This window comes from Rhinopithecus roxellana, chromosome 14, assembly GCF_007565055.1.
Source record: "Rhinopithecus roxellana isolate Shanxi Qingling chromosome 14, ASM756505v1, whole genome shotgun sequence".
Taxonomy (NCBI): Eukaryota; Metazoa; Chordata; class Mammalia; order Primates; family Cercopithecidae; genus Rhinopithecus; species Rhinopithecus roxellana.
The window spans coordinates 57,551,126-57,564,057 of record NC_044562.1 but is presented as its reverse complement, the minus strand read 5'-3'; the positions used below and the strand labels follow the sequence as shown (position 1 = coordinate 57,564,057).

General features: G+C 50.6%; 1 protein-coding gene across 3 annotated transcripts in view; it reads right to left on the bottom strand.

The window, feature by feature from the left end:
* The window catches only part of PASK (PAS domain containing serine/threonine kinase), a 52,026-nt gene that overhangs the window by 20,479 nt on the left and 18,615 nt on the right, over positions 1-12,932 (bottom strand). For all 3 annotated transcript variants that reach the window (XM_010377008.2, XM_030916841.1, XM_030916840.1), the window contains 4 exons: positions 12,476-12,632; positions 5,873-7,122; positions 3,643-3,827; positions 2,734-2,901 (listed from right to left, as the gene is read on the bottom strand). In XM_010377008.2, the coding sequence (XP_010375310.2) occupies positions 2,734-2,901; positions 3,643-3,827; positions 5,873-7,122; positions 12,476-12,632 (1,760 nt within the window). The remainder of the gene's footprint in view (positions 1-2,733; positions 2,902-3,642; positions 3,828-5,872; positions 7,123-12,475; positions 12,633-12,932) is intronic.

Below are 12,932 nucleotides of genomic sequence, written 5' to 3'. Positions count from 1 at the left end.
TCTGCCTTAAGCTATGAAGGTTTAAAGAAACCCCTCGAGTCCATCGGATTCCTGATACAAACCAAGAATGAAAAGATCTGCTCAGATAAATGAAAGATGAAAACCGAAACTTAAAAATCAAACTGGTGGCTGGGCGCGGTGGCTCGCACCTGTAATCCCAGAACTTTGAGAGGCCAAGGCAGGTAGATCGCTTGAGCCCAGGAGTTGGAGACCAGCCTGAATAACATGGCAAAACTCTGTCTCTATCCCCCAAAAAAAGAAAGCACAAAAAAATTAGCCAGATGTGATGGTGCATGCCTGTAGTCCCAGCTACTCAGGAAGCTGAGGTGGAAGGATCGATCACTTGAGCCCAGGCAGCGGAGGTTGCAGTGAGCTTAGATCGTACCACAGCACTTCAGCCTGGATGACAGAGTGAGACCCAGTCTCAAAAAAAGGAAAAAAAAAAAAAAAGTCAAACTGTTTAGAAACACATGACAACAAAAGCACTGTAGAGTAAAACCTCTAGGATATGGCCAAAGTGTATTCTGAAAGCTTAATACTATAAACACTGTTATCACTAACAGCATTGAAAATACACATTCAATACAATAATCTAGAAAAATAGCAAAATTAACTCATAGAAAGTATAAGAAATTAAAAGAAACCAAAAAAATACTTGATGAGTAAAACAATTATTTGGCAAGTGAAGCAAAAAAAGAGAGTGAAACAAGAATTAGGGACAGCCAAGGGAACATCATCTTCCAGGTATTGACACACCATCCAACCGCCACTAGGCCAGCCTCATGCAACTCTGACATTAAAGAAAAAAAAAAAAAAAAAGGAAGAAGGGAAGGAGGGAAGAGGAAGGGAAGGAGGGAGGGAGGGAGGGAGGGAGCGAAGGAAGGCAGGAAGGCAGGAAGGAAGTCAGGTATGAATATAAATGAAAAAGAGAAAAGAAAAAAGAGAAAAGAAACGAAATGAAACAAAACTCAGGTATGAATATAAACGAAAAAAATCCCAAATAGAAATAGCAAATCAAGCCAGGCACAGTGGCTCATACCTGTAATCCCAGCACTTTTGGGAGGCCGAGGTGGGTAGATCAAAAGGTCAAGAGATTGAGACCGTCTTGGCCAACATGGTGAAACCCCAACTCTACTAAAATACAGAAAATTAGCCAGGTGTGGTGGCGCATGCCTATAATCCCAGCTACTTGGGAGGCTGAGGCAGGGGAATCACTTGAACCCGGGAGGCGGAGGTTGCAGTGAGCTGAGATCATGTCACTGCACTCTAGCCTGGCAACAGAGCAAGACGCCGCCTTAAAAAAAACAAAAAAAAAAAGAGAAATAGCAAATCAAAAGTCAAATTCAGCAATGCATTAAGAACTGTTGTAACGTAATCAAAGACAGATTCTGTGACTGTTATTCATTTTATTAATAAAGGCAAGAAGGATATGAATATCTCAGTAGATGCTGAAAAGACATCTTTTGATAGAATTTGATAGAACTCAACACTCATTCTTAAAACATTTTAGCAGGTTGAAAGTAAAATGAAAGATCCTCGAATAAAAGATGCTCATCAGGAATGAAAGGAGCCATGGCCACCTTGGAGAAGCCACAGAGCCCAAGAGAAGCAGCGGCACACCTGCTGTGCAGCACACTCCACAGGTCCTAGCTAAAGACAGACAGGAGCAAAGGAGCAAAGGATGATGACGGGCAAATCACAGAGGGGAGGGACAACATTGTCATTACTGCAGAGGAGTGGTTGTTGATCTAGAAAATCCAAAAGATCCACTAAAAAAGCATGAGTACTAGGAAGACTTGGATATAGACATATGATGAATCAATCCAAGCTCGGATCTTTGGTGTATTCCAGCCACAAGTGACTAGAAAATGCAGGGAGCAAAGGATCCCATGGGCAGTATTCCGTGACCCTCCCAGGAACCCGCCAAGCCAGGCACAAACACACCTGGACAATCTAACAGGATTCACAGCAAGCAGCAGATGCTGCTTCTGAACAGGAAAGTGGGCATCGTCCTGAGGTCAACTCCCCCACAACGCAACATGTCCAGGCAGCTACGAATCCCGAGAGGACTTGGGAGGGAGGGACAGTAAGTTCTAAACCTTACTTGGAAGGAGAATATGTAAGAATGGCCATGATAACTGGGGAGGAAAGGGGTGGGGGGAACGAGCAGCTGGCAGTATTCAGTGCACCTAGAGGGACGCCTAGCACACACCAATCCCTGCTCCAGCCATGAGCTATAAACAACACAATCACTCCCGGGACCTGGGAAGACCAAGGGCTTCTGCTGGTTAGCTTGCTTGCCTCTTTCTTGGGGGTTTTTTTCCAGCGGGGTGGAGGAGGTCCTAAATTTGGTTTGAAGCATGCATGTGCAGTGCCCGCGAGACATCAGCATCTAAGTGGACAGTAGGAGAATGGTGCAAGACCCAGGCTCAGAAAGGAGGGAACACAGATCCAGATGTGGGATCTCAACACAAGCGCAGGAGGCGAAGCCCTGAGCCTGGCCTGTTCAAGGTCTGAATCTACAACTTGACGGGATCAGCAACCCTGGATGTTGACATGTGTGCTGCTGGGAGAGCCTCCTTGTATCCGGAAACCGCCCACATGCCAGGTTGTGTGCTTGGTGCTGTATGTAGAGGACTCCTCCAAAAACCCCAGGTTTAGAGAACTGGGACCAAAAGTTAAGAGTCATTTGAAGTGGTGCCCGGCGCCACTCCCCTCCCACAGCCAGCATACCTCCTTGTTTTTTTCCTTGTCCACAGCAGTCCACACGAAGCCGAAGGCCCCACTACCCAGTGGGCTCAGGGTGCTGTACTTTTGGGAGTACTCGCCCTCACAGGCCGCCAACCCCTCCAGTTCCACAGCCTTGGGGGGCTCCTCAAACCAGGGCCTGGCACTGAGCACCTGCAATGCAGAGGAAGGTCTGTGGGGTCACATGCAACTGCAACTGGCAGAGGTGCAGCACCCACAGTGGTCCCCCTGCATCTTCAGCAGCCGCCCGAGGCAGGTGTGCCCTGCCTTCCAATCCCCTTTCCTCCCATGCTCTCAGACAGGTCTGAAGGCCTATCTCCACAGGGCACCCCAAGCAGCCTCAGCACACTGATTCCCAACTGGCACACATGTTGAAACGTGTTCACACCCCACCATACACATGGGCTTATGCAGATTTAAAGTGGCTTTATAGTCACACTGGATACCAGAAGACAGTGTGGAAAGTTACAAACAGGGCCGGGTGCAGTGGCTTGCTTCTGTAATCCCAGAACTTTGGGAGGCCGAGGCGAGTGGATCACCTGAGGTCGGGAGTTCAAGACCAGCCTTGCCAACATGGAGAAACCCAGCCTCTACTAAAAATACAAAATTAGCCAGGCGTGGTGATGCGTGCCTGTAATCCCCACTACACAGGAGGCTGAGGCAGGCGAATCACCTGAACCCAGGAAGCGGAGGTTGCAGTGAGCCGAGGTCGCGCCATTGCACTCTAGCCTGGGGAACAAGAGCGAAACTCCGTCCCACAAAAAAAAAAAAGAAAACAAAAGTTACAAACAGACCGTATTCCCATCCCCGAGGAAACAAAGAGAGATGCCAACTAGGATATCTGCCACACAGTACAAGACAAGTCCAGGGCAGGCATTGACTGCAAATACCCACTTCCACCAGGCTGGGTCCAGTGAGCTCCGCAGCGGTGGAGTGGGTGGAGCTGGGCAGGCTGGCAAGGAACAGGCGGGTCCTGGCGGCTGAGTCGCGGTGGCTGTAGAGGAGATCTTTCACCAGCCAGCAGCAGAACAGAGGTGTGGGGCCTTGGAGCTCCACCCGCCTCACCTCAAACTGTACACCTGAAGGGTAAGAAGGTAAGAACGCACAGGCCTGTGCTGACCTGGCTAGACAGCAGCTTTAGGTTAGAAAGTCCAGTCCCCAGAATGCAACAGTTCAATCCCCAGCAGCTTTAGGTTAGAAAGCTCAATCCCCAGAGCACGGACCAGAGAACAGCCCAGGCAGAGGCAGGCAGCACCAAGGCCTAGAGGAAAGCTGTCAGGGCCAGCCAGGGAAACACCCCTGGGGCACAGCCTGCAGGCCTGCAACAACCACACCTCCTCACTCAGGGCAGCCAGAGGCCAAGGAAGCCCTCCAGAGAGGCATGCAGACCACCCCAAACTCAGAATAGCCTGAGGAACCTGCATTCAATGTGCCCCTACACACAGTGGGTCTTCGGCCTTCTGGTGACAAGAATGTGAATGGCTTACATTAAAACCATGCACACGTGTGTGCCTACTCTAGTCACTAATAGCTGTATGAAACTTTATACCCACTTATACAGAGAAAGCACATACGCATTTTCCACAGTCTCCTGCTATACACCAACATAAGTGTGGTTAGCCTTTCTTGGTGGTGGGGATTTACAGCTGATTTTATTTTCTTCTTGTTTATATTTCTAATGTTTGTACAAATAACATGTATTATCTACAAAATTCTTTTAAATAAAGAACCCTAGTTATCAGCACTACAAAATCAGCAGTATCGAAACAACTGGTTAAAATAATGTGGAGCTATTAAGAAATGAGGAAAATATGGCCGGGTGCGGTGGCTCACGCCTGTAATCTCAGCACTTTAGGAGGCTGAGGCGGGCGGATCACGAGACCAGGAGATTGAGACCATCCTGGCTAACATGGTGAAACCCCGTCTCTATTAAAAATACAAAAAATTGGCTGGGCTCGGTGGCTCACGCCTGTAATCCCAGCACTTTGGGAGGCCAAGGTGGGTGGATCAAAAGGTCAGGAGTTTGAGACCAGCCTGGCCATCATAGTGAAACCCTGTCTCTACTAAAAATACAAAAAAATTAGCCAGGTGTGGTGGCACACGCCTGTAGTCCCAGCTACTCAGGAGGCTGAGGCAGGAGAATCGCTTGAACCCGGGAGGTGGAGGTTGCAGTGAGCCAAGACCATGCCATTGCACTCCAGCTAGGGTGACAGAGTAAGACTCTGTCTCAAAAAATAAAAATAAAAAAAATTGGCAGGGTGCAGTGGCTAACACCTGTAATCCCAGCACTTTGGGAGGCTGAGGCGGGTGGATCACGAGGTCAGGAGATCGAGACCATCCTGGCTGACACAGTGAAACCCCGTCTCTACTAAAAATACAAAAAATTAGCCAGGCGTGGTGGTGGCGCCTGTAGTCCCAGCTACTCGGGAGGCTGAGGCAGGAGAATGGCATGAACTGGGAAGGCAGAGTTGCAGTGAGCCGAGGTCATACTACTGCACTCCAGCCTGGGCAACAGAGCGAGACTCTGTCTTAAAAAAAAAAAAAAGAAATGAAAATAATAAAGAAAGTAAAACAGAATCAACCTCAAAGGGGGAGGCAGAGTGGCCTGATCACATGACCCTCACAGAAGGGAGGTTTTTCGCTTTTCAGAGATCAGGGCAGCCTAAACACCAAAAGCACGGGAGAAGAACACGTGAGCGCCTCGCCATGCTCACATCTCTCTAGGCCTCTCCATGTAACCACTGGGGTGGGGGACCGGCGGGAGGTCGAGAGACAGACTCCAGCATGACGTCCCCGCGCCTCTCCTGCTCCCAACAGAATCTCCCCAAGCTGCTGCGAGGAGTGACTCTCTGAAGTGTATGGCCTGGGTTGGGAGACACAGCTGGAACTGATGGGCATGGGGCAGGTGTCCTGGGACCCTGGGCGCCACCCTCCCCTTGCACACACATTTGTAATCTGCATTTTCAAGGGGTGGAGGATAATGCATTCTCCTTTAAAACATGATTTCTGCTGCAACTATTCCAGGGCGAAACCCCATCAGACCCCAGAACAAAGAAGGCCCCGCACCCCCACTGCACGGTGCTCTGGGGGCACCACACTTCTTCCCACGGGGCCCGGGACATACTCAGCCGTAAGCCATCTCGATGATAGCAGCTCCCGGAGTAGGCACCCTCCTGGATCTCCCGCTGCAGGCCAGCAGCCCCGGGCATCACGGGTGTGGAGGTGACCTGGACGTTCAGCCTTGGCTCCTCTGCTGATGGGCACACGTCCTCAGGGCCAGCATCCAACACGGAAGGCACGTGTCCTGGGCTTTCTCCGTTGCTTGCTGCATAATGCTCAGAGGACATCAAACAAACCTCAAGCGGTTCTGTTGGATCATGTTCCAGGCAGCTCTCCCGGAACCGTCGGCCTTGGCCAAGGTCAACACAGGTGCCGGTCAGTAGTAACAGCTCCCTGTCATCCAGGACACATGACCCCTGTTCCTGGAGACTGCCCACATCTGGATCGGAGCCCACTGCCAAGGAAGAGCGTGTCCCTCTGAGTTCAGACGTAGCACAGGAACAACTCGATGAAGTTTGGTCTGTCTGGTCACTGAAAAAGAGTTCCTTGAGGTTCCAGGAAAACGAATTCATATCAACCTCCTGGGCCTCCACTGCTTCTGGGCCCCCTGGGAGGTCCGTGGCCAAGGCATAGCAGGCTGAGGAGCTGCCCGTGAAGCCACCGTATAGGTCTCTGCCTCCCAGATCGCAGGACAACACAGGAGCAGGGACAGCCGGGCACTCTGTCGGAACGAGTTCGGCATGGGGCACATCCAGGGCTCCCGCAAGGCTCAACTGGGACAGCTGCTCCTTCATCAAGCAGGTCTGCAGCTCTTCTCGGTCATTTTTCACTCCCAGCCACGGCTCATCTAGAGTAGGTGTCCCAAATGAGAGGCCTGCCATTCCAGAGGGGTTCGGGGCCAAGTCCTGGCTTTGCCACCACAAGCCCCATTCACTCCCGTAGCAAGGGCAGTGCATCAGGAGGCTGCCCCCTACCAGCTGACCCTTGGCCTGGGGCTTGGCCGTGGCAGCCCCAGCCCAAAGGTCTGAACCACTGGGACCACTGACTCCCATCCGTTCTAGCTGGGCCTCCTGACACAGGCCACACATGCCAGCATTACTGCCCCCATCCTCAGCTGGGACTGGAGCTGCAGAATCTTCACAAGAAGCAAATGGCTTCACATCCACTGGTTCAGACCTGCTTTCTCCCAGAAGATCCTGTCCAGGACTCTCTATTGCCACAGGTTCCTCTCTCCCCAAGGCAGTGACTTGCTGGTCCTTGGGCAGTGCCTGTTCACCGTGCACTGGCAGGCTTCCTTCTGGGACACTGTCCACCCTGGGGATAATGACATGGGTGACCATCATGTAGGGCCACAGATGAGTCAAAAGGAGAGACTGCACCGATTGTCCATTAGAACTAAGTACAAAGCATTAAATGCCATCTATTTATAACAAGACCAAATTTTGTGACCAAGTTAAAAAGCACTTAAATTTCTCCCAATTAAGTCCATATTTAGAAATGATTTAGCAGAGAATGCTACCAAAAGCCCAGCAGTAAAGTACAGGAGCACTTGCCTATGCTTTGGTCAGCACTCTCACTTCATCTCAGGGCCTCCAAACCCCAGTCAGCCATGCAGCTTAGCCGCAGCCCCGCCTACAAGAGGAAGTCCCTGCTGCTGCCTTGAGGAGGTGTGAGAGGAAAGGAGAGAAGGATTGGAGGGTCCCTGGCAAATTCTACAACAGTAAAAAAAAAAAAAAAAAAAAACTGATTGACTACAAACACCATCTGACTTCACAGCCACTAGGGAAATGGCTCTTAGATGGGGCCCATGCAGAAGGGGACAGGGGTCGGGGGGCCGGGCACAGTGGCTCACACCTGTAATCCCAGCACTTTGGGAGGCCGAGGTGGGCGGATCACTTGAGGTCAGGAGTTTGAGACCAGCCTGGCCAACATGGCAAAGCCCTGTCTCTACTAAAAATACAAAAATTAGCCAGGTGTGGTGGCGGGCACCTGTAATCCCAGCTACTTGGAGGCTGAGGCAGGAGAATCGTTTTAGCCTGGGAGGCAGAGGTTGCACCACTGCACTCCAGCGTGGGTGACAGAGTAAGACTCTGTCTTAAACAAAAACAAAGAAAGAAGGGGACAGGGGCCAAAAAAGAGAGAGGAGGCTGGTGAGGGCAGCTCCTAAGAGGTGGCACACAATGTCCCCCAGCATTCAGCACATGGTGACCCACGAGGAGGCTGCCACAGTCCAGACAGGATGATTACAGAGCCAAAGGACCCAGGCCTCCTGTCAGCCACACACTGTGGCCTCCACACGACAGATTGACACTGGGCACCAGATGAACAGAATGTGACCGTACCCCCTCACTCGGGGACAGACAAACAGGTTAACGTCAGCAACCTAGTAAAGGTACACCAGAGGCTCAGGAAGAGCACAGGATCGGGCACAGTGGCTCACACTTGTAATCCCAGCACTGTGGGAGGCTGAGCCCAGGAGTTCGAGACCAGCCTAGGCAACATAGGGAGACCTCGTCTCTACAAAAAATTAAAAAATTAGCCAGCGTAGTGACACACACCTACAGTCCCAGCTACTTGGGCAGCTGAAGTGGGAACCTCGCTTGAGCACAAGAGTCTAGACTGCAGTGAGCTGTGATCACACCACTGCACTCCAGCCTGGGCAATGGCCAAGACCATCTCAAAAAAAAAAAAAAAAAGACCAAGAGGAAGGATTACAACCCAAGGGTGGGTTCCACAGAGAAAGGGATTCTGAGCCAAGTTCTGAGGAAAAGCAGTTTTCTGAGGGGAACTAGGGGTAGGCTGAGGGTCTGCGTCTGCCTGCATCTCTCCCTCCATCTCTCCCATCTCTCTCTCCCCTGCACCTCCCTCTCCCTCTCTATCCATCCCATGCTTGAGACAAACCCCATGCAAATGCTAGAAAACCGCACATCCTCCTGCAGGACCAGGTAAGGCAGGAGGCCAATGCACACCACAAGGGTCTCATAAAGTCCCTTGCCAAAGAGTCTGGGCAACTTCTGGGGCTCAGTCTGGACACACAGCTGAGGCCCCTGGGCAGCCCTGCATCTTCACCCATGCTCTTGGGGCCTGAGTAGCGGACTGCTGCAGCCTCAGCACCCGTTCTCCTCTCCGCGGTCACCTGGGTCCACGGCCCTTCCATCAAAACCCTTGGGCCAGATGTGTCTGGGGATTTCGGAAAAGTCATATGGCCACTTGCTAGGGAGACCCCAGCAGGCTGGAGAGGGCCTCATGGGCATCCACTGCCCTGTGTCTGCAGCAAGGCCTCTGAATACTCAAACTGCAGAGGTCAAGGCAAAGCCATGAACAGCTCCACGCGCGCTCAGGGCCACTTCGACCATCCAATGCTTTTAGCATCAATTCTAAGAAAAATATTTCAGTGTTGGGGGCATTTTGGGTTTCACAATTTTGGCTAAGAGATTGTGAAACTGTGGATCTCTGACTTTCAGCAGGACAGCAACTCAGGAAACACGAGGACATCCTCCAGCTGCCCTGGCAGCCAGGCATCACCATGCCACTCAGTTCTGGCCAGCATGCAGTCAGGGCATGAAGGATGTGATCTGCCAAGTGCACAGAGTCCCTTGAGCTGCTGGGACCTCAACCCAGGGCAGCCCCAGGGACCACAGGTCCTCCACTGGGGATGCACCAGGGCCTGGCCTCTGTGGAGATCCGAGACCCCCACCTGCTGTCTGAGCACATCACTTGGGGTCTCTTCTAGTACCTGATCCACAGTCTAACAATTCACTCAGCTTCAGCATCCATTTGCTAACAATCAGACTGCACTCCCAGGATTACCAGGAAAACTAAAGGAGACAACTTATGAGGAAGTTGTCTAAATCCCTAGAACCTAAATCCCTAGAACACAAAAGCACTCCGTACAGCTCACCTCCTTCCTTCATGCTTCCTACCCCTGTTCTCTCTTACTGTTTCAGCTTATTGTCCTGACCAGACCACGGTTCTCAGGAAGACACCTCAAGTCTTCTGCAATGCTCATTTGTTGAATAAGTGAACGAGTGAGTGACTGAGCAGCTGAATGAATGGATAAATCTCTATAGTCATAACTGCACTAGATGTGTAGTAGATGCTAATCAAACTCTTAGAACTATGACATCCAAAAACGTCCAATCCAATAGAAAGACTAGGAATTGGCTGATCTTGGCCAACTCCCTTGGTACAACCAAGTCCTGGCAGATGAGTTGTGTCCAAGGTCCTGAGGAGAGCAACGGGCCACGTGGCCTCTGTCTGCCGAGATGTCCCAGACAAGGGGAGCACTGGCAAGGGGGCCCAGCCGCTAGTGCTGTGAGCACCCACGGGCCAGACTTGGGCCCTCAACGACAGCCACCCCATTTCAGCTTGGTGGCACCTCTGGAGAGGTGCACATAGCAATATTATTCATAGTAATATTGAAAACTCACATGTGTTGAGCACCTGCTCTGTTCCACACAGTGGAAGGAGAGCAAGTAGAGCCAACAGCTGCTCTCTCATGTCACTGAACATGGACACACAGTGGCAAGTGGAAAATCAGGGAGGCTAAGCAAACAAGAGAAAGCACCAGCACGTCGGCCAGTGGGACAGTGGCTCATGAGCTAGGATGCCATCCAGGAGCCTTCGGTTCCGAGGGGGCCTGTAGAGGAAGATCTGCAGGACATGCATGTGCATACACATACACACATTTACGACAGTGTGCACGGTATAATCCCAGCCGTGCTAAGAGAAAGAAGCAGTTACATGTGAGCACACATATGCACACACACACACATAAAATTATAATATACAACTATAGTTGAATGCACAGAAGAAGGCCTGGAAGGTTCTAACTGCTGACTGCGGTCCCCTGGGGGAAAGAGTGGGATTGGAGGAGGGGGATTGGAAGACGGCCAAGGGAACTGTCACTTTTACCATTATTCTTCTATAATTAAAAAAAACACATATTCATATATTACATATTTTTAAACATACATATTTTATATGTATCTATTACATATTTTTAAAAATAATTTCAAGACTAGAAAACACAGGCCGGGCGCAGTGGCTCAAGCCTGTAATCCCAGCACTTTGGGAGGCCGAGGCGGGCGGATCACAAGGTCAGGAGATCAAGACCATCCTGGCTAACACGGTGAAACCCCGTCTCTACTAAAAAGTACAAAAAACTAGCCGGGCGAGGTGGTGGGCGCCTGTAATCCCAGCTACTCGGGAGGCTGAGGCAGGAGAACGGCGTGAACCCGGGAGGCGGAGCTTGCAGTGAGCTGAGATCCGACCACTGCACTCCAGCTTGGGCGACAGAGCGAGACTCTGTCTCAAAAAAAAAAAAAAAAAGAAAACACAACAAGGTGGATAAATATCACAGACACAGCGATGAGCAGAAGGTAGACAGAAGGAAATGGTGCATCAGGCTCGACGTCAGGCAGTCTAACCTCCGCCCTGACCCAGGGCAGCAGGGTGTAGGGGGCACGGTGCAGGAAGGGACCCAGGGTCTGCAGGCAGCCAAGAAAGGGTCCTGGACCACCTGGGCACCTACAGTTTGGGTACCTTTACTGCAAACTGTGCATAAAAAAAGATTCTGGGCCGGGTGCAGTGGCTCACCCCTGTAATCCCAGCACTTTGAGAGGCCAAGGTGGGTGGATCATGAGGTCAAGGGATTGAGACCAGTCTGGCCAACACGGTGAAACCCCGTCTCTAGTAAAAATACAAAAATTAAACAGGCGTGGTGGCAGGCGCCTGTAGTTCCAGCTACTCAGGAGGCTAAGGCAGGAGAATCGCTTGAACCCAGGGGGCAGAGGTTGCAGAGAACCAAGATCACATCACTGCACTCCAGCCTGGGCGGTTGAGTGAGACTGTCTCAAAAAAAAAAAAAAAAAAAGATTCTGAAGAAGAAAATGGGTTAAAAACACACACACTTGCTATGCACAATAGGACTATGAAAATAGAACAAGTTTTTATTTCTACTTTTCCAAATGTTCCTAATTCTCTAATATAAACTTCTTTAACTCTAAATAGAATATTTTAAAATATGCAAAGAGAACAGATTCGTATGACTTTGAAAATGATAAAATTAATCCCAGCACTTTGGGAGGCCGAAGCAGGCAGATCAAGAGGTCAGGAAATTGAGACCATCCTGGCCAACACGGTGAAGCCCTGTCTCTACTGAAAAAAAATACAAAAAATTAACCGGGCGTGGTGGCAGGCACCTGTAGTCCTAGCTACTTGGGAGGCTGAGGCAGGAGAATGGCATGAACCCGGGAAGCAGAGCTTGCAGTGAGCTGAGATGGCACCACTGCACTCCAGCCTGGGCTACAGAACGAGACTGTGTCTCAAAAAAAAAAAATAAAAGAAAATGATAAAATTATGATATGTTTTCATCAGTTCTCTGAAATCTACCTAAACAATCTGGAACTCTCCACAGACTGCTTCCTTATCCCTCCAGTCAGATAGTAACACCACGGTACCCTCCCATACCGGCTGATAAGGACTCAGCCAGGCAGCGCAGAAAACCCAGCTGTCACTGTGTAGAACAGAGCAGGCGCTCAACACATGTGAGTTTTCAATATTACTATGAATAATAGGCTGAATATTTCTCTCTGACATGTTCCTCATTCACTTACCATCTGCCTGGCCTTTTACTAAACCTGCAACCACCCACCAAGGGACTTACCCTGGAGCAGGCTGAGGAGAGAGGCAGGAAAGGAGCTGGCTTCCAGTCCCCAGATCAGTCTGAGTCCCGGTGAAGATGTCTTGGCTTTCCACTAGCTTCTGGGTCTCATCTTGGGGCACAATGTGGCCATCAGCAAGCACGACATCGATCCTTGGATCTGGCAGCAACACCAAAAAAGAGTGTGTGCTCTTTACAGACACTCCCTAAAACGAATCTGCTCATTTGCCTGGAACTCACTGAGGTTCCTTTACAGCATTACCAGCATTGACCACTTTTCACCACCCCAGGCGTCCCAGGTTCAAACCAGCATCCTCTCTCTGCCTCCTGTCTCCCTGTTGCTTGGCCCAGGACACCCGCAGCCAGCTTTCATGATCCTATTAACACCCAAGTAAGAGCACGGCCCTCATCTGCTGACAACCCTCCAACAGCTCCCATCTGACTCTGGGTAGAAGTCAAA